Below are 20,961 nucleotides of genomic sequence, written 5' to 3' on the forward strand. Positions count from 1 at the left end.
TGAGAAAGCTCACCTTATCTGCAGGCATCTGGAGCGGGAGTCAGCACGGAGCCCATGATGTAACACTGAAATAGACGCAACACGTCCCAAAATCCTCGTCGGAAATTTCTGTGGTGTCGACAATGCTGCAATGCTGTGTTGACAAGGAATCCGCTGACACTGTACTTGATTATAACTTTTATTACATCAAAGATTTCAGCATCAATTTACAGATTTCTGCAGAATCTGGAGAACAACTAACCCAATCTCAAATATGATTATTCTCTCGTCCCTTTGTTCAAACATGGTATATATCCTATGTAACACAAAATGGCGTGTTTTGAATAGACCAATCCCTGGCCGCCACATATCCCCATGTCCACTGTTTTATAGTAACCCTTTCCAGATGTTTCAGCACAGCAGAGCAAAGTTAATTTAACCAACAATATGAAAACCTCAGCCAAAGCTATAAATGTTTAGATACTACAAAACAAACAACTCAAAAACCACATGGAAACAGGAAATATTGTTTACATTACTTGTTAGAGGACAACCTGCTGAAGACAACCAGCTACATTTTGGATTGATGCATTTGGAATTGGGGGTGTGGCCAAAACGGAAAGAGAAACGCAACACTTATTTGCCAATCACTCATTGATATCACGTTGAAATCAATAGAATGAGAGGGGGAAGTCGGGTTGCACTTCCTGTTCAAACTAACCTTCCTACAAAACCACATGGAATCTGTGAATAATATGGATATCACTGGTTAGAGGACAACTTGTAGAAGACAGACAGCTACATTGTGGATTGTTGCATTTTGTTTCAAGTGGGTCGTCAACGCGGAAAGGTAAACGCAACACTATTTTGTTATTCACTCATATCGATATCAATTTGAAATCAATAGAGCGGGGGGCAAACGTTTGGGGCGTATACACCGTTTAAATTAACACTATTCAAAGGCCACACTGAATCTGATCATTTTCATATCACTGGTTAGAAGAGAATCAAGACGGTCATCTAATTTCTAGAATGTCGGATGGAAGTTTTGGGAGGCTACCGAAACGGGGAAGGGAAAAAATCAGTTGCTTTGTTTTTTAACTTCAACAAATCACGACCCGCCTTATGATATCAACAGTGACAAGTGTTGGCTGTTATTTGAGTGATAGCTTGGCTCTCAAATCCATGTATAGGTGTGTGGCCATGGACTTTATACAGAGAGCGCCCTGAATTATCCCTGCCATTTTGAGTTTGAAAATGATAGTATAATTCTACTAAATCCTCAAACCGACAGCGCGTAAATTCACTTCTACTCCGATTTCAGAGCACTCTAGTTTGAATGTGCCAGAGCGCAGAATAACTGATTCATTTACAAACGCCCAACACCCGTTGAATTTGAAAGGTATCAGTAAACTTCGGCAAAAAAACTGAATACAATTGTTGCTAGCAGTACAGTTAGTCACTAACACTCTTGATAAGATAACTATAAACGTTTATAGTAACATCACTAATCTGAGATAAAAACGATGTGCAATTACCCTCAATCAATGTGGTTAAAATGTGAGGTTGTAATGTACAGGAAATTTGCACAATATAAAATTATCGAATATGTACAAATAAATCAACATTTCAATTTAGGCTGATGGTGTACACAAATATTTCTCACAAGTTTAACAATTTACATAGTCAGAAAATGCTCTTATGCACAATTTTAACGGGGCGCTGTAGAAAGTGCTTCCATAGTGACTGCAGCAGGACGTTCATTCACCCCGCTTACTTATTATAACCTGTCAAGCCATTGCATTGATATTCTAGTCATTGTTATTTCAGACCACATTGTATGGACACTACAATTGGATAAATACAGCTTTATTGTACAATCTCACAGCTAAATATGGCACAGAAACCTGAACATTTGTTAAACTGCAATCAAGATTAAAGACCAGTAAACTGAGGAACAGCGTCTCAGGAGTACACTCGCCACATCTTTGCCTAAACAGACCAGTGATCATTCCCTGGTTTTCAACCTCTTCAACACACCATCACACTAAGGGAGTGATTCAAGGCTGCATGTTCCTTTGCTGTATGACCAATAGAAAAATCCTATACGATTTTGGAACCAGACCTTTTGGACTCCTATGGGATTCTATTCTATAGGATTCCAATACAAGAATCCAATAGAAAAATGAGTCCTATATCGACATATAGTGGGGGGAAAAAGTATTTAGTCAGCCACCAATTGTGCAAGTTCTCCCACTTAAAAAGATGAGAGAGGCCTGTAATTTTCATCATAGGTACACGTCAACTATGACAGACAAATTGAGGAAAAAAAATCCAGAAAATCACATTGTAGGATTTTTAATGAATTGATTTGCAAATTATGGTGGAAAATAAGTATTTGGTCACCTACAAACAAGCAAGATTTCTGGCTCTCACAGAACTGTAACTTCTTCTTTAAGAGGCTCCTCTGTCCTCCACTCATTACCTGTATTAATGGCTCCTGTTTGAACTTGTTATCAGTATAAAAGACACCTGTCCACAACCTCAAACAGTCACACTCCAAACTCCACTATGGCCAAGACCAAAGAGCTGTCAAAGGACACCAGAAACAAAATTGTAGACCTGCACCAGGCTGGGAAGACTGAATCTGCAATAGGTAAGCAGCTTGGTTTGAAGAAATCAACTGTGGGAGCAATTATTAGGAAATGGAAGACATACAAGACCACTGATAATCTCCCTCGATCTGGGGCTCCACGCAAGATCTCACCCCGTGGGGTCAAAATGATCACAAGAACGGTGAGCAAAAATCCCAGAACCACACGGGGGGACCTAGTGAATGACCTGCAGAGAGCTGGGACCAAAGTAACAGCCTACCATCAGTAACACACTACGCCGCCAGGGACTCAAATCCTGCAGTGCCAGACGTGTCCCCCTGCTTAAGCCAGTACATGTCCAGGCCCGTCTGAAGTTTGCTAGAGTGCATTTGGATGATCCAGAAGAGGATTGGGAGAATGTCATATGGTCAGATGAAACCAAAATAGAACTTTTTGGTAAAAACTCAACTCGTCGTGTTTGGAGGACAAAGAATGCTGAGTTGCATCCAAAGAACACCATACCTACTGTGAAGCATGGGGGTGGAAACATCATGCTTTGGGGCTGTTTTTCTGCAAAGGGACCAGGACGACTGATCCGTGTAAAGGAAAGAATGAATGGGGCCATGTATCGTGAGATTTTGAGTGAAAACCTCCTTCCATCAGCAAGGGCATTGAAGATGAAACGTGGCTGGGTCTTTCAGCATGACAATGATCCCAAACACACCGCCCGGGCAACGAAGGAGTGGCTTTGTAAGAAGCATTTCAAGGTCCTGGAGTGGCCTAGCCAGTCTCCAGATCTCAACCCCATAGAAAATCTTTGGAGGGAGTTGAAAGTCTGTGTTGCCCAGCGACAGCCCCAAAACGTCACTGCTCTAGAGGAGATCTGCATGGAGGAATGGGCCAAAATACCAGCAACAGTGTGTGAAAACCTTGTGAAGACTTACAGAAAACGTTTGACCTGTGTCATTGCCAACAAAGGGTATATAACAAAGTATTGAGAAACTTTTGTTATGACCAAATACTTATTTTCCACCATAATTTGCAAATAAATTCATTAAAAATCCTACAATGTGATTTTCTGGATTTTTTCTTCTCATTTTGTCTGTCATAGTTGACGTGTACCTATGATGAAAATTACAGGCCTCTCTCATCTTTTTAAGTGGGAGAACTTGCACAATTGGTGGCTAACTAAATACTTTTTTCCCCCACTGTAACCTGAAAGGCCGCTCAGCAAGGAAGAAGCCACTGCTCCAAAACCGCCATAAATAAGCCAGACTACGGTTTGCAACTGCACATGGGGACAAAGATCGTACTTTTTGGAGAAATGTCCTCTGGTCTGATGAAACAAAAATAGAACTGTTTGGCCATAATGACCATTGTTATGTTTGGAGGAAAAAGGGGGTGCTTGCAAGCCGAAGAACACCATCCCAACCGTGAAGCACGGGGGTGGCAGCATCATGCTGTGGGGAGCTTTGCTGCAGGAGGGACTGGTGCACTTCACAAAATAGATGGCATCATGAGGAAGAAAAATGATGTGCATATATTGAAGCAACATCTCAAGACATCAGTCAGGAAGATAAAGTTTGGTTGCAAATGGATCTTCCAAATGGACAATGACCCCAAGCATACTTCCAAAGTTGTGGCAAAATGGCTTAAGGACAACAAAGTCAAGGTATTGGAGTGGGCATCACAAAGCCCTGACCTCAATCCTATAGAAAATGTGTGGGCAGAACTGAAAAAGTGTGTGTGAGCAAGGAGGCCTAAAAAACCTGACTCAGTTACACCAGCTCTGTCAGGAGGAATGGACCAAAATTCACCCAAGTTATTGTGGGAAGCCTGTGGAAGGCTACCTGAAACATTTGACCCAAGTTAAACAATTTAAAGGCAATGCTACCAAATACTAATTGAGTATATGTAAACGTCTGACCCACTGGGAATGTGATGAAATAAATAAAAGCTGGAATAAATCATTCTCTCTGCTATTATTCTGACATTTCACATTCTTAAAATAAAGTGCTGACCTAACTGACCTAAGACAGGGAATTTTTATTAGGATTAAATATCAGGAATTGTGAAAAACTGAGTTTAAATATATTTGGCTAAGGTGTATGTAAACTTCAGACTTCAACTGTATTAGGCAATAATGAAGAGTAGGCAAAGTGGTCGTGTCAGGTGAAAATTATATGTTTTACCATTGCAATTTTTGAGTCAAACTTCACATTGGTTGTCTGAAGCACGCTATAGAGTTCACAGCTGGCGATGCCTCATCGTGATTGGTTATTTCCATCATTTGCAACAATGATTAATCTTGCCCCGGCGCCCGTATAGGCGTTTTTTGCATTCATTTCGGATCCGGGCTGCCTCCCGGGTGTGAGCTAGATGCCCCATTCAAACCCACTGCAAAGACATCTCAAAACAAAAGTGACAACCCAGGTCTTCATACGGCCTGCTCTACTCAACACCACCCAGGTCTTCATATGATGTGCTCTACTCAACACCACCCAGGTCTTCATATGTACTCTACTCAACACCACCCAGGTCTTCATATGATGTGCTCTACTCAACACCACCCAGGTCTTCATATGATGTGCTCTACTCAACACCACCCAGGTCTTCTTTGTTTCTGACATGACTAGCACAGTTGGTACACAACATTTCATGACAAAAGATTTATGTCCAATTGTTTTATTTCATACAAGTTCATGAATGTGTACATTTTTGTACATTACAGATATAGGAACAGAGTGAGAAAATATTATAAAACCGTATAAAATATATTTGAAACCTTTCTGGTGTGCCTAGCCAGTGGCTTACCTGTTCTCAAACAGTCGTCTAAAGTTGGATCCAACCTGTGTTATCTATTGAGACTCAGATTCACACTCATATCAGTTGGATCCAACCAGTTATCTATTGAGACTCAGATTCTCACACTCACATCAGTTTCTCTCGTGCTATCTCACACGCTCTCATACATTCACACTAACCAGCGTGACCACTGTCCTTTCTCTGACCCCTATTAAAGACAATCAACATGTCCAAAATGGCATCCTATTCCCTACATAGTGCCCAGATTGGCTCTGACCTAAAGGGAATAGGGTGCCATTTCAGAGAGGCCTACAGTGTATAATACTGAGGCGGCATGATCACACTATGACAATAACATTCTATTTGTTATTCTTAGGCAGGAAACTAAATCTGAACGTAAAATCATATCAGCTATTAGTTACATGTACATCCTGATTTCTGCTGTAGCTAGCTAACATGGCAATTTCACCCATCTTATTATAAAGTTATAATAATCACTTTAAAAAGAAATTTTTTTAGAGCATTTCTCTATTTGTATTCTACCGATAGAGTATGTAGTAGTACAGTATAGAGTATGTAGTAGTACAGTAGTAGTTTAACATATTCAAGCAACAACATTTGTTTACAGTCTAATTTACTTAGCAGACTGATCAGACATTTTGAAAACAATAAAAATCAAGAAAATAACATTCCAGTGGCATTCTGGAGAACAATATAACAAACAATATCCAGAAAAAAGTGATCCATGTTCCCTTTGCTTATAGCAGTGTTTTAGGATGATGATTTAGCTTGAAGCTGCATAGGAAACTACACACAGACAGTAGAAGGATGATGATTTAGCCTGAAGCTGCATAGGAAACCAGACAGACAGTTGAAGGCACAGTCCCCATGTTACTGGGTATACTGTATCACAACTCATAGACAATATGGTATATTATTTATAATGGTCTATGGTCTGTACAGAAGCATTAGCAAATGTTTGCAGTTACATTTGATCACATTCATTGTCCATCACTATCCATTTCGACGAGCTGCTAAACGACCCCTGCCTTAGCTTGAGGACACATTGCTGTAAGGTACCTCATTTCACTACAAAGATCGGTATGGACTGAAAAAGTAAGAGTTTATAATATGTGTATTTGACTTGGTTTCTTTAAGCCTTCCTTCAATGCTTTACTATGCTCCTACTTTAAGTTAGTAGTCTATCTATAGGATGTTCCATGTGAAATGTACAGTGTTGTATCAAAGAATACTGAGGTCTATTATGGAAAAACATGGTTTGTACAAATTAAAACAAATGGATTGGTCTATAGAACTTAGACATTGATTATTGTAATTTTGTCAACGATCGACTCAAAATACTCCAATGTCAAAGTGGAAGAAAAATTAACATTTTTTTTGAAGATTGATACAAATAGATAAGTAAAATATAGTCTGCATAAGTATTAAGCCCTATTGTTCAGGCAAGCCTAAATTAGTTTGGCTTAACAAATAACATAATGGACTCACCCTGTGTGAAATAATAGGTGTTGACATGATTTATGAATGACTAACCCTTCCTCGGTCCCCCATACATACACCATCAATCAAGTATTGAATTTCAAGCACAGATTCAACTACAAAGACCAGGGAGCTTTTCAAAAGCCTTATAAAGAAGGGCAGTGATTGGTAGATGGGTAACAATAACAAATCAGACATTGAATATCTCTTTAAGCATGGTTAAGTTAATCATTATGCTGTGGATGATGTATTAAACCACCCAGACACAAAGATAGTCTTTCTGACCTGAGCTGCAGAACAGGAATGAAATGGCTCAGGGATGTTACCTTGAGGCCATTGGCGATTTAAAAAAAAGCTGTGATTAGAGAACTGAGGATAGCCCAAAAACATTGTAGTGACTCCACAATAATCACTTAAAATGACAGATTGAAAAGAATAATACAAATATACAGAATACAAATATTCCAAAACATGCATCTTGTATGCAACAAGGCACTAAAGTAAGACTTAAAAAAACACTGCAATGGAATACACTTTTTGGCCTAAATGTAAAGCCTTATGTTTGGGGCAAATCTGCCTCCTTATTTTTAAGCATGGTGGTGGCTGCATCATGGTATGGGTATGCTTGACATCAGCAAATACTGGGGAGTTTTGCAGGATAAAAAATAAATGGGATGGAGCTAAGCACAGGCAAAATCCTAGAGGAAAGCCTGCTTTAGTTTGCTTTACACCAGACACTAGAGAGGAATTCACTTTTCAGCAGGACAATAACCTACAACACAAGGTCAGATCTACACTGGTTGGCCAAGTTACAGTTTTGACTTAAATCTGCTTGAAAATCTATGGCAAGACTTCTTGACAGAGCTTGAAGAACTTTTAAAAGAATAATGGGCTAATATTGCACAATTCAGGTATGTAAGGCTTTAAGACTTACTCAAGAAGACTCACAGCTGTAATCGCTGCCAAAGGTGTTTCTAACATGTATCGACTTAGGGGGCTCAATACTTATGCAACGACTATATTTTTGTTATGTAATTTCTATTCATATGAAATAAATAAAAAATATTCCACTTTGACTTGAGTATTTTGTGTAGATTGTTGACAAAAATTACAATAAATTGTATTTTAATCCCACTTTATAACAACAAAATGTGACAATCCAAGGGTTATGAACACTTTTGCAAGGCAGTGTAAGTGTAGTGGTGGAACCTCCCTAACACCCATCCTAGTTGACAGCAGTTCTAAGCTAGCATGTAGGCCTGCTGCAGGGCTGTCCAACCCTCTTCCTGCAGATCTACCATCCTGTAGGTTTTTCAGTCCAACCCTCTTCCTGCAGATCTACCATCCTGTAGGTTTTTCAGTCCAACCCTCTTCCTGCAGATCTACCATCCTGTAAGTTTTTCAGTCCAACCCTCTTCCTGCAGATCTACCATCCTGTAGGTTTTTCAGTCCAACCCTCTTCCTGCAGATCTACCGTCCTGTAGGTTTTCAGTCCAACCCTCTTCCTGAAGATCTACCGTCCTGTAGGTTTTTCAGTCCAACCCTCTTCCTGAGGATCTACCGTCCTGTAGGTTTTTCAGTCCAACCCTCTTCCTGCAGATCTACCGTCCTGTAGGTTTTTCAGTCACTGACCTGATTCTACTTATTAGCAGGTCACCTTAACTGGCGGAATCAGGTATGTTCGGTTACTGTTGGACTGAAAACCTACAGGACAGTAGATCTTCAGGAAGAGGGTTGGACTGAAAACCTACAGGACGGTAGATCTTCAGGAGGAGGGTTGGGCTGAAAACCTACAGGACAGTAGATCTTCAGGAAGAGGGTTGGGCAGACTTGGTCTTGAGTATCAAGTAATAGTTTTAAATGAAAAAAGTATTTACAAATGTACTTATGTTATACTGTACATCTACATCCAGTGTAACTTTAGCAATTTACTGTAATATAACCTATATACACACCACACGTTGTCCTCCCTCTCAGTATTTACCTTCAACCTCCTAGACAGTTTGCTGTACATTATTTAAAGTTACAGGAACATAGAAATGCAGATCAATGTTTATCATTATCAGTATTGCGACAGCTAGATAGGCCAGGGACCTACAGGGGTGTTAAGGGGGAGGGGCCAGGGACCTACAGGCTGTTTAGGGGGAGGGGCCAGGGACCTACAGGCTGGTTAGGGGGAGGGGCCAGGGATCCCCAGTAGCCTACAGGGTGTTTAAGGGAAGAGTGAGAGGCCAGGGACCTACAGGGGCGTTGTAATAGGGAAGGTGAGAGGCCAGGGACCCCCAGGGGCCTACAGGGGTGTTGTGAGGATAGGTTGAGGGGCCAGGGAACCATAGGGGCCTACAGAGGTGTTAAGGAGAGGTTGAGGGGCCAGGGGCTTACAGAGGTGTTAAGGAGAGGTTGAGGGGCCAGGGACCCACAGGGGCCTGCAGGGGTGCTGTCAGGGCCCCTGCTAGTAGAATATGGGGGCAGATCTGTCATCATTGATGGGTTGTCTGAAGTAAATCTCCAGGGCTCGGTCACTGCGGAGAGAGGGGGGCAAGGAAGAGAGATGGTTAGTCTGGATAGAACACACATGGAAGACACTTGGGTCAAACCCCTAATCCCAACTCAACACCCACCCAAAGGTATTTATCTTCAGTCTGCTGTTTGGTAGATTATAGGAGACCCCTAGAGAAACCAGAAAGTGCATTAACAGTAGTAGTTTTCCACTGCCTAAATACTTTTGTTTCTGAATGTGTGTCTGTAGTTATTATTTATAAAGCAAATGTTAGAGCCAGCATGCAGGTGAGGACAAACAATGCTGTAGTGCTTATTATTGGAGTTAAGAGTTAAACATTTACTCTGAGAGAACAGAACAGACATACATGCAGGGTTAGAAGGACTTAGGAGTCTTCTCTGACACTTTTACCTCCATAGAAAAACACACATTCTTTTGCAACCCAGGGCCTCCTGGATTGGCTGGAAGAAACCCTGCCTCAGGAAGGAAAGCAAATCAGAGAGGTCGAAGGTTGGAAAAGGGGGAAAAAAACAGTGATGCCCAGCACCTTACTGAAGCCAGACAGCCAATGACAGCCGAGAGAACCAGAGAGTGTGTGATTAGTTGGTTGGCTGAGTAAGCGAGCGAGCGGCGATGGAGGCTGGTGACTTACTGACGTCCTGTTCTTTCAGAACCGGGACATTTCTGGACCCAAACTGGAAGGTAAAGAAAACCCTTGGGTTTGAGTGCCTTAGTGTGCATCCAAAACAGCACCCTACTCCCTATGCTGTGCACTACATAGGGAATAGGGTGCTTAAGGCTCATCTCTCATACTGAAGTCATGCATGGTGAGGTCACAGTTCTTAAAGGCATTGACACAGCTAGTTAGTTTGAAGTCAGATGAACATAGGTTAACTGATATAGGGTTAATTTCCCAGGCACAAATTAAACCTGTAGTGCGTCCAAAATGGCACCCTATTCCCTATCTAGTGTGCTACTTTTGACCAGAGTCCTGTAAAGTAGTGCACTATAAAGGGAATAGGGTGCTATTTGGGAGACTACAGGATTCATCTGTGTCTGGGAAGCCATCCCTTAGTCTGGATCTGTGAAGAACGATGGAAGACTGACAGTACACGTTTCATGCCCTTGACTTAGCCAAGTAACAGCCTGATGTTTCTCTGCAGACATGTGTAAAAAGCCTAACCACAGGGCTGTAAAGGGGGACGTGTGTGGCTGCATTGGACAGCACCTTCTCTGCTACAGTGGTTCCCAACCAGGGGTACTAGGACCCCTGGGGGTACTTGGCCTAACCACAGGGTTACTGGTAAAATGCACATGAGGGAGTAGTTCGGGGAAACTCCGGGCAGAGCAGAAATCGGTTGGGAACCACTGCTCTACTAGGTCAAATCAAACAGGTTGGGAACCACTGGTCTACTAGGTCAAATCAAACAGGTTGGGAACCACTGGTCTACTAGGTCAAATCAAACAGGTTGGGAACCACTGGTCTACTAGGTCAAATCAAACAGGTTGAGAACCACTGGTCTACTAGGTCAAATCAAACAGGTTGGGAACCACTGGTCTACTAGGTCAAATCAAACAGGTTGAGAACCACTGGTCTACTAGGTCAAATCAAACAGGTTGGGAACCACTGGTCTACTAGGTCAAATCAAACAGGTTGGGAACCACTGGTCTACTAGGTCAAATCAAACCGGTTGGGAACCACTGGTCTACTAGGTCAGATCAAACAGTACTATACAGAGTGTGTTACATCCACAGAAACTAGGGTAGCGTCCCAAATTACACCCTATTACCTATATGGGCCCTGGTCAAACGTAGTACACTGTGTAGGGAATATGGGTGCCATTTGGGATGTGACCTATGGCTTCAGGCTATTACCCTAATACAACTCAAAGTTCAAACGCAAAACTAGAGAAATACTGTCTAAAGAAGGAAAGAAGAGGAGGCAGGAAGGAAAGGAGAGGAACATCTATAGTACCATTCACAAGCACACATTCACACCACAACACTGATACTCAAATGGTTCAAATCACATCATGATGACGTGGTGATCAGAGCTCGGTTGCTATGGTAGTACTATGTGATGTCAGAGGTAGTGTGTAGAGGGAGAGGGTGAGGTGGACAGGGAGAGGTAGGGATGAGGTGTGGACGCCATGACAACAGACTACTGCAAATGATGTGGGAAATTATGTGACGAGTGATGTTTCACCAAAAAAAAAGATGTCTGAAAAAAGAACAAGTTTGCCCAGTACTGGTCCAAAACACTGATGTCAATCAAAAAATTGTTCAAATTAAATAATTTCAAATATTTTTTAAGTCATTAATTTGACAGAACAGATCTCTCGTCTGAACAAACTGTTTATTAATATATAGGATATATGTTTTATTTAGAATACTTTTTGTAAAAAGTCACCATACATTCAATGTCAAAGTTCAATAGTATCACATTTCTGATCATTGCTCCGTAGCATGCTCAAAGATAATAATAATAATAATAACTTATTATATTATTCAAATAAATATTTTGTCTTCTTTTTCTGGAAATCTTTTTACAATGACACTTAACGCATTTTTCAAAGAAATTAAGACCAAAAAGGACAATCACTGAGGACATACGATCATAATCATATTATTAAACATATTATTTGTACTTTCTTTCAACTAGATCACAGCAGTTATGGAGAAAATTAGACAAAGGTCATGGAAGGGTCAAAAGGTTGTAGAGGGGTCAATGATGACTGCCCCAACTGCTGAAAGAGCATATTTAGGGGTCAGAAAAGGTCCAATCTGAGGTCCATCAAGGAGTATTTCAAGAAAAATGAATATTTGAGACTGACCACTTTTGGGATGGCTTGGAGGAGGTCCTAGAAAGGACTGGAGGTTTGTAGTGTGATCGGAGTTTGAAACCAGATATGTTTTGCACTATTGATCTGTTTTTTTGTTACCTCTTTTCAAAATTAATCATCTTGAGTTAAAGAATAAAAAAAAAGAGGAAAATATGAAATACACTGCTCAAAAAAATAAAGGGAACACTTAAACAACACAATGTAACTCCAAGTCAATCACACTTCTGTGAAATCAAACTGTCCACTTAGGAAGCAACACTGATTGACAATAAATTGCACATGCTGTTGTGCAAATGGAATAGACAACAGGTGGAAATTATAGGCAATTAGCAAGACACCCCCAATAAAGGACTGGTTTTGCAGGTGGTGACCACAGACCACTTCTCCGTTCCTATGCTTCCTGGCTGATGTTTTGGTCACTTTTGAATGCTGGCGGTGCTTTCACTCTAGTGGTAGCATGAGACGGAGTCTACAACCCACACAAGTGGCTCAGGTAGTGCAGCTCATCCAGGATGGCACATCAATGCGAGCTGTGGCAAGAAGGTTTGCTGTGTCTGTCAGAGCATGGAGGCGCTACCCGGAGACAGGCCAGTACATCAGGAGACGTGGAGGAGGCCGTAGGAGGGCAACAACCCAGCAGCAGGACTGCTACCTCCGCCTTTGTGCAAGGAGGAGCAGGAGGAGCACTGCCAGAGCCCTGCAAAATGACCTCCAGCAGGCCACAAATGTGCATGTGTCTGCTCAAACGGTCAGAAACAGACTCCATGAGGGTGGTATGAGGGCCCGACGTCCACAGGTGGGGGTTGTGCTTACAGCCCAACACCGTGCAGGACGTTTGGCATTTGCCAGAGAACACCAAGATTGGCAAATTCGCCACTGGCGCCCTGTGCTCTTCACAGATGAAAGCAGGTTCACACTGAGCACGTGACAGACGTGACAGAGTCTGGAGACGCCGTGGAGAACGTTCTGCTGCCTGCAACATCCTCCAGCATGAGCGGTGGGTCAGTCATGGTGTGGGGTGGCATTTCTTTGGGGGGCCGCACAGCCCTCCATGTGCTCGCCAGAGGTAGCCTGACTGCCATTAGGTACCGAGATGAGATCCTCAGACCCCTTGTGAGACCATATGCTGGTGCGGTTGGCCCTGGGTTCCTCCTAATGCAAGACAACGCTAGATTTCATGTGGCTGGAGTGTGTCAGCAGTTCCTGCAAGAGGAAGGCATTGATGCTATGGACTGGCCCGCCCGTTCCCCAGACCTGAATCCAATTGAGCACATCTGGGACATCATGTCTCGCTCCATCCACCAACGCCACGTTGCACCACAGACTGTCCAGGAGTTGGCGGATGCTTTAGTCCAGGTCTGGGAGGAGATCCCTCAGGAGACCATCCGCCACCTCATCAGGAGCATGCCCAGGCGTTGTAGGGAGGTCATACAGGCACGTGGAGGCCACACACACTACTGAGCCTCATTTTGACTTGTTTTAAGGACATTACATCAAAGTTGGATCAGCCTGTAGTGTGGTTTTCCACTTTAATTTTGAGGGTAACTCCAAATCCAGACCTCCATGGGTTGATACATTTGATTTCCATTGATAATTTTTGTGTGATTTTGTTGTCAGCACATTCAACTATGTAAAGAAAAAAGTATTTAATAAGATTATTTCATTCATTCAGATCTAGGATGTGTTATTTTAGTGTTCCCTTTATTTTTTTGAGCAGTGTATATGTCATGGATGGTAATAATCACCCAGACAAAAGTTGATAAAACAAAAGAGATTCTTGTGACAATTTGAAGGGGTGTCCAAGTTCAACTAAGATATGTATATTCCACAACCTCAGTTGCACATTAAACTACCACAGAGAAAAGGAACATTTCAGAAGTAAGGCATATGATGCCCTTGACATAAATCTAAAATCGACTTCAGCATTGACCGTTCACACCAGGCAATGAGTGCAGCACCACCTAGCGTATAACAAAGCCTCACTGCAAACCAAGGCTACATCCCAAATGGCACCCTATTCCCTATAGAGCAGGCCCTATGGGCCCTGGTCAAAAGTACATAGGGTATAGGGTGCCATTTGAGACACATCCAAAGTCTCCATCATCATGTTTAGTCGTTCCACATGTGCTTTAGAAAAGGCAGTTCAGTTCAGTCCAGTTCAGCGGCTGAGTGAGTACAATGACTGTATACAATACAATGTTGATATTTTTTTGGCACTTGTACCGTACATGAACATGTCTTTTCAGATTTAACAAAATGACACAACCATGTACATGCATGAAAGTCAAAGACAAGCAGTGGCAAAGGCAGTCTCTTGTTTGAGATTGAGAGTTAGTAGTGTCCATTTTGTCTCTCGCACAGACATTGATTAGATAGAGAAGTTCAAAAGTTCAGAGTGGGAAACGCTGCAAGCCGATTGGTGGACGGGCTCCTCCCCGCTCTCCCTCTCAGCGCCCTCCTCATCCTCCACCCACCAACCGCCACTGTCACCGCCACCGACCCGAGGAAGGAAGGAGTGAAGGAGGGATCGAGGAGAGGAAGAGAGGACAGAAAGGAGGGATGAGACTCGGGGCTCTTCCACTTGGAGAAGGAGTGCGTGGAAGCAGGGGGGAGGAGAGGGATACAGGGAGACTGAGGGGGAGAGACACTAGGGAGACTAAGGGGGAGAAATGAGGGGGGGGGGGGGGGCTGGGAAGAGAGAGGGAGACGAGACGGGAGACCCCTGTGCTATCCGGTAGGGAGCTGTCTCTGTCTGTTCTCACACTGTCGAAATCAATTTGCCATCGGGATCAGAACTGTGGAACAAGGAACAAAGAGAAAGGAAGCTTGCCAGGTGGGAAGAGAATAGACACACTCCGAGAGAAGATGGCGGGACAAGATAGCCACAAGGCAAGGAGGGCAGGCAGGCAGGGGTGGCTTTGGGAGGAGAGGGGTGCTGTACCATCAGCGTGTTTTGAGGGAATCAGTTTGAACAAGGCAAGGCACAGAATCACTCATCTTGATCACATGATGAGTAGTGAGCAGTAGTTAGTTGGAGATCAGTGATTCTGCACAGTCAGATTGCAGTGTTGTCCATCTCAAACATTCACCATGAGTAGCAAGTACCTCCCTCCCACCTACATCTGCCACACCAAAACACACCTGGCTGCCATAGTTACCAAGATGGGACTTACCTCATCAGGGTCATGTTCATTAGGACACACAAAACGCTTTGCAACGGATATTTGCAAGTCCAGGTTAGTACCTCCTTGTTTCAGTCAGTTTCCTTATGTTTGGTAACCTAATGAACACGACCCAGGCCTCTATATCACTATCGGAATATTAATGATGATAGCAGAAAAATAACTTTGAAGGGTAAAGGAATCAAATGTATTGATATTTGAATGTTTCACATAATCACTTGTCTGTTTGAACAATATGCAAATTCAACCCAAGTAACCTAGAGGCCATTTGTGATGAGGTCATCCAAGTCATGTGGTTGGCAGTGGGGGTCTGGTGTAAGATGAGTACAGAGCCTCTAGGGTGGAGACACCCTGGGCCATTCGGTCTATAAATACAAGATCTGACCCAGAATCAGATATTCAGGAACAGAAGGAGTATGTGAAACGACCATAGACTTGGATAGACAGCTCAAGTGCAACAAAGCCTGTTTTAGCATGCACAGCGCCATTGAGGACTTTCACCATTTTTAAGTAGTCAACTGGGTGGGACTTCCTATGTGTTAAAGAAGGATCACATAATTCCATCCAGGTCATCAGGAGGGATCAGCCAATGAATGATACTATGGAACAAACATTCCATAACTGGAGGTGGTAGTAAATAGCCAACCATGACTTTATACCTGTTCAGACAACAGACTACAGGTGGCAGTGTTGATCCTTTCAGTTTGTTAACCAACTGTCAATAGAAGAAGTAGAAGAAATTGCCTTTTTTCATTTAAAGGAAAACTCCACCTAAAAACTATATTTTACTTTTTGTTTCATTAGTCCATTGTTGACATAGTCCCAAAAATGTTTTGTTTGTCAGCACTCAAGTTTTCAAGATATGTAACTTTCAAAATACAGAAATCATCCCCGTACAACGTAGCATCATATGATGAAAAATGCATCATACAGGGATGATTTCTTTATTTTGAAAGTTACATATCTTGACAACTTGATTGCTAACAAGCAAAACATTTTTGGGACTATGTCAACAATGGCCTAATGAAACAAATACCAAAATATCGTTTTTGGGTGGATTTTTCCTTTAAAATTGAGAAATCCCTCAATGGCGCTACCCATGCTGCCACAGAAGCCATTTTGGCAAAGATGCAAAAAAGAGCTCTCTATCAAACTCTATGTAGAAGGACTTGGAGCGCAAGACCAGAGCTCATCAGAGCTCCAGCCTCACCAAGCAGTGATGTCAACATGAGGTCAGAATGATGTAATTCGATATCTGTCACAACACACATGCGTACAAGTAAACACGAGCACACACACACACCTATCCCATCATCAGACAGAGACAGAAATAAAACAATCCCTTCCTCCCACAGCAGTGCATCTGATTTCTGATTGGATTACAGAAACTGACTCCGTCCCAAACGGCACCCTATTCCAAATAAACTGCACTACTTCTGAAAAGGGCCCATTGGGTAGTGCACTATGTAGGGAATAGGGTGCCGTTTGGGACACAAACACTGACTCAGAAACAGTTTAAAAATAAACATTCTAGACACTAGTTCTATGAAATGCTGTTTTCATTAAATAACACAAGTCAGCAAAGCAGCTATGGAGTCAGAAGAGTTTGAGGCAAAAGCAAGCAAGAGCCGAAAAGAGGAGAAATTAAAGCTTCCTCAGGTCCTATATTTTTACATTTTAGTCATTTAGCAGACACTCTTATCCAGAGCGACTTACAGTTAGTGAGTGCATACCAATCGAACCCACAACCCTGGCGTTGCAAACCAACTGAGCTACATCCCTGCCGGCCATTCCCTCCCCTACCCTGGACCAATTGTGCACCACCCCATGGGTCTCCCGGTCGCGGCCGGCTACGACAGAGCCTGGATTCGAACAAGGATCTCTAGTGGCACAGCTAGCACTGCGATGCGATGCAGTGCCTTAAACCACTGCGCCACTCGGGAGGTTAGCAGACACTTCTATCCAAAGCCTGAAGAGCTGCAGTGTTAAACTTCCTCTTCAAAACAATATTGGTCTTTACTGATCTATACTGAACAAAAATATAAACACAGCATGTAAAGTGTTGGTCCCATGTTTCATGAGCTGAAATAAAAGATCCCAGAAATTTTCCATATGCTCAAAAAATATTATTTATCTCAAATTCTGTGCACACATTTCTTTACCTCCCTGTTAGTGAGCATTGCTCCTTTCCCAAGATGATACATCCACCTGACATGTGTGGCATATCAAGAAGCTGATTAAACGGCATGATCATTACACAGCTGCACCTTGTGCTGGGGACAATAAAAGGCCACTTTAAAATGTGTCGTTTTGTCACACAACACAATGCCACAGATGTCCCAAGTTTTGAGGGAGTGTGCAATTGGCATGCTGACTGCAGGAATGTCCACCAGAGCTGTTGCCAGAGACTGTAATGTTCATTGCTCTACCATAAGCTGCCTCCAACGTCGTTTTGGAGAATTTGGCAGTACGTCCAACCGGCCTCACAACCGCAGATCACGTGTAACCACGCAAGCCCTCCACATCCAGCTTCTTCACCTGCGGGATCGTCTGGGACCAGCCACCTGGAGAACTGATGAAACTGTGGGTTTGCACAACCGAAGAATTTCTGCAAAAATTGTCAAAACCGTCTCTTCGCGGATTAATCCCGGTTTTAACTGTAACAGGCAGATGGCAGAGCGTCATGTGGGCGTTGTGTGGGCGAGCGGTTTGCTGATGACAATGTTGTGAACAGAGTGCCCCATGGTGACGGTGGGGTTATGTTATGGACAGGCATAAGCTACGGACAACGAACACAATTGCATTTTATCGATGGCAATTTGAATGCACAGAGATACCATGCAGAGATCCTGAGGCCCATTGTCGTGCCATTCATCCGCCGCCATCACCTCATGTTTCAGCATGATAATGCACGGCCCCATGTCGCAAGGATCTGTACACAATTCCTGGAAGCTGAAAAAGTCAAAGTTCTTCCATGGCCTGCATACTCACCAGACATGTCACTAATTGAGCATGTTTGGGATGCTCTGGATCGACGTGAACGACAGCATGTTCTAGTTCCCCCCAATATCCAGCAACTTTGCACAGCCATTGATGAGGAGTGGGACAACATTCCACAGGTCACAATCAACAGCCTGATCAACTCTATGCGAAGGAGATGTGTCACGCTGCATGAGGCAAATGGTGGTCACTACAGATACTGACTGGTTTTCTGATCCACGGTCCTACTTTTTAATTAAGGTATCTGTTACCAACAGATGCATATCTGTATTCCCAGTCATGTGAAATCCATAGACTAGGGCCTAATTTATTTATTTCAATTGACTGATTTCCTTATATGAACTGTAACTCAGTAAAATCTTTGAAATTGTTGCATGTTGCGTTTATATTTTTGTTCATTGTAGTTTATTTTTACTCTCATATCCCAGTCTAGTCAGTCCTGTGTATCTTGTCACACATTCATACTACATCATGATCAGTCATTCATACCACCCAATGTAACTACCAGGTCAGTACAGTAGTTCACATTCATACTTCATGGTGATCAGTCATTCATACCACCCAATGTAACTACCAGGTCAGTACAGTAGTTCACATTCATACTACATCATGATCAGTCATTCATACCACCCAATGTAACTACCAGGTCAGTAGTTCAGGGCGGTTGATAATAAGGGTCTTACCTTGCAGCAGCAAAGCGACTGTCATAGTCCTCAAGGGCAGGCTGAAATGGAAAAGAACATTATCATGACACAGTTCATTCCTACATTAGAACACTCCTTAACACACAGTTCATTCCTACATTAGAACCCTCCTTAACACACAGTTCATTCCTACATTAGAACCCTCCTTAACACACAGTTCATTCCTACATTAGAACACTCCTTAACACACAGTTCATTCCTACATTAGAACACTCCTTAACACACAGTTCATTCCTGCCATGAATAGTTAATACCATACAAAGATAACATTAGCATAGCCTAATGATATATCAATGACTATGTATAACTGTATGGTCATGCATGATCATTCACACTGTGTCTATTTTATTGACGTACTTTCAGAAACTCTCATGTATAAAACCAGTTATTGAAAGAGCCTCCAGCAGGTGGCGCCAGAGCAGTGTCCGTACTCTATATCCCTGTCTTCTCCTGCAGTACTACTCCTCACTTTACATTGTGTTGACAGAACAATACACCAAACTGACTGGAGTCCTCCAGACAACTGATCAGACCAGACACCTCTACTCTCCAGACTGAATCAACCATAGTGGATTACTGTGAAGAGGGCGTGTTCTGAGTTGGAGATTCTGTTTGTCGTGTCGTGTGTCTTTAGAAGTATATGGCTGTCTGTTTCAGTTGTGTAGAGAAGCCTGCGATGGTGTAGGGCCGTGGCCTGGTGTGTGTGTAGGTGTGTGTCAGTGTCTGTCCGTCCGTCTGTCTGTCTGCATCTGTCCGACTGTGTGTCAGCATTTGTCCGACTGTGTGTGTGCGTTAGCTAACACTGACCTGTGTGGCAAAGCCTGCCATGCTGTAAGGCCTGGGTCTGCTCTGTGCCAGGCTCTGTGCCAGCAGGCGGGCAGTCAGGCTGTAGTCAGGCATGGGCAGAGACATGTCGCTCTCCAGCAGGTTTCCGGTGCTGCTGCTCTTCCCATGGTGCAGACTGCAGGGGACAGCAATCATTAAACTCTGTGTCCAGAGGTGAAGAGATGGCACTGGACACTTTAGACATGTATCACGTTATTGTTCGAGCCTGAACGGTATAGTACTGGCTAGGACATTGGCTACTTACTTCACCTGGAGCTTCTCCTTCTCACTCTCTGGCAGCACACGTGTGTAAGAGAAGGGGAACCAGCCGCGCCTGAGGGGGAAACAGGGAAGATGAGGTAAGATGATGCCTGCTGTAAACTACATTAGAGCTGATTCCTATCTTGAGATCTGCGGTTAACTCTGACTTCTGTGGAAATCACGCATTGATGTCAATCAAAGACTTGCTCAGTTCTGAATGTCAGTCTACATGTTAATATGCAGCACAGGAGGTTGGTGGCACCTTAATTGGGGAGGATGGGCTTGTGGTAATGGCTGGAGCGGAATGGGTGGAATGGTATCAAATACATCAAACACATGGTTTCCATGTGTTTGATGCCATTCCGTTCACTCCGTTCCAGCCATTATTATGAGCCGTCCTCCCCTCAGCAGCCTCCGCTGATATGCAGTACTGGACACACAAGCTTTCATTCCATGTCTCTGTGCCAGACTAGAGACACTTACATCTTGTTCTTGTCGTTCTCCCCATAGTGCCATCCGTCGCGGGCCTCCGGGACAAGCAGGGTAATGACATCTCCCTCAGAGAAGCTGAGCAGGGTGCTGTTGTCTCCGGCCGCGTGGGAGAAGATGGCCTGGACACGGGCGCGACCGTTCTTCTCCAGCCCCGCAGCCATGGAGCTAGACCTGGGCAGGGTACGGGTCTCACCTGGAGCCGCGGTGGAGGAGGAAGGGCATCAGTGTCACTCTACACAGCACTACGTGGCTCCTGTAAGAGTTGTTACTAAGGAA

The 20,961-nt window shown here is 43.3% G+C and overlaps 1 protein-coding gene across 5 annotated transcripts in view; it reads right to left on the minus strand.

The window, feature by feature from the left end:
* Window positions 1–5,242: 5,242 nt before the first annotated feature.
* Window positions 5,243–20,961, minus strand: part of LOC311106139 (BAR/IMD domain-containing adapter protein 2-like) — a 115,948-nt gene continuing 100,229 nt past the window's right edge. Inside the window, exons 11-17 of one of the 5 annotated variants that reach the window (XR_014610299.1) lie at window positions 20,677–20,878; window positions 20,198–20,266; window positions 19,915–20,068; window positions 19,087–19,127; window positions 10,031–10,073; window positions 9,500–9,548; window positions 9,323–9,400 (exon numbers count right to left, since the gene is read on the minus strand). Coding sequence is in view for 4 of the 5 variants with exons in the window: in XM_084148462.1 (XP_084004588.1) it covers window positions 9,331–9,400; window positions 19,087–19,127; window positions 19,915–20,068; window positions 20,198–20,266; window positions 20,677–20,878 (536 nt within the window). In the remaining variant the exon portion in view is untranslated. The other 4 variants (XM_084148464.1, XM_084148462.1, XM_084148465.1 and 1 more) reach the window with 4 other exon arrangements.

This window comes from Coregonus lavaretus (assembly GCF_964263955.1).
Source record: "Coregonus lavaretus genome assembly, chromosome: 2".
In the NCBI taxonomy this organism is placed as follows: Eukaryota; Metazoa; Chordata; class Actinopteri; order Salmoniformes; family Salmonidae; genus Coregonus; species Coregonus lavaretus.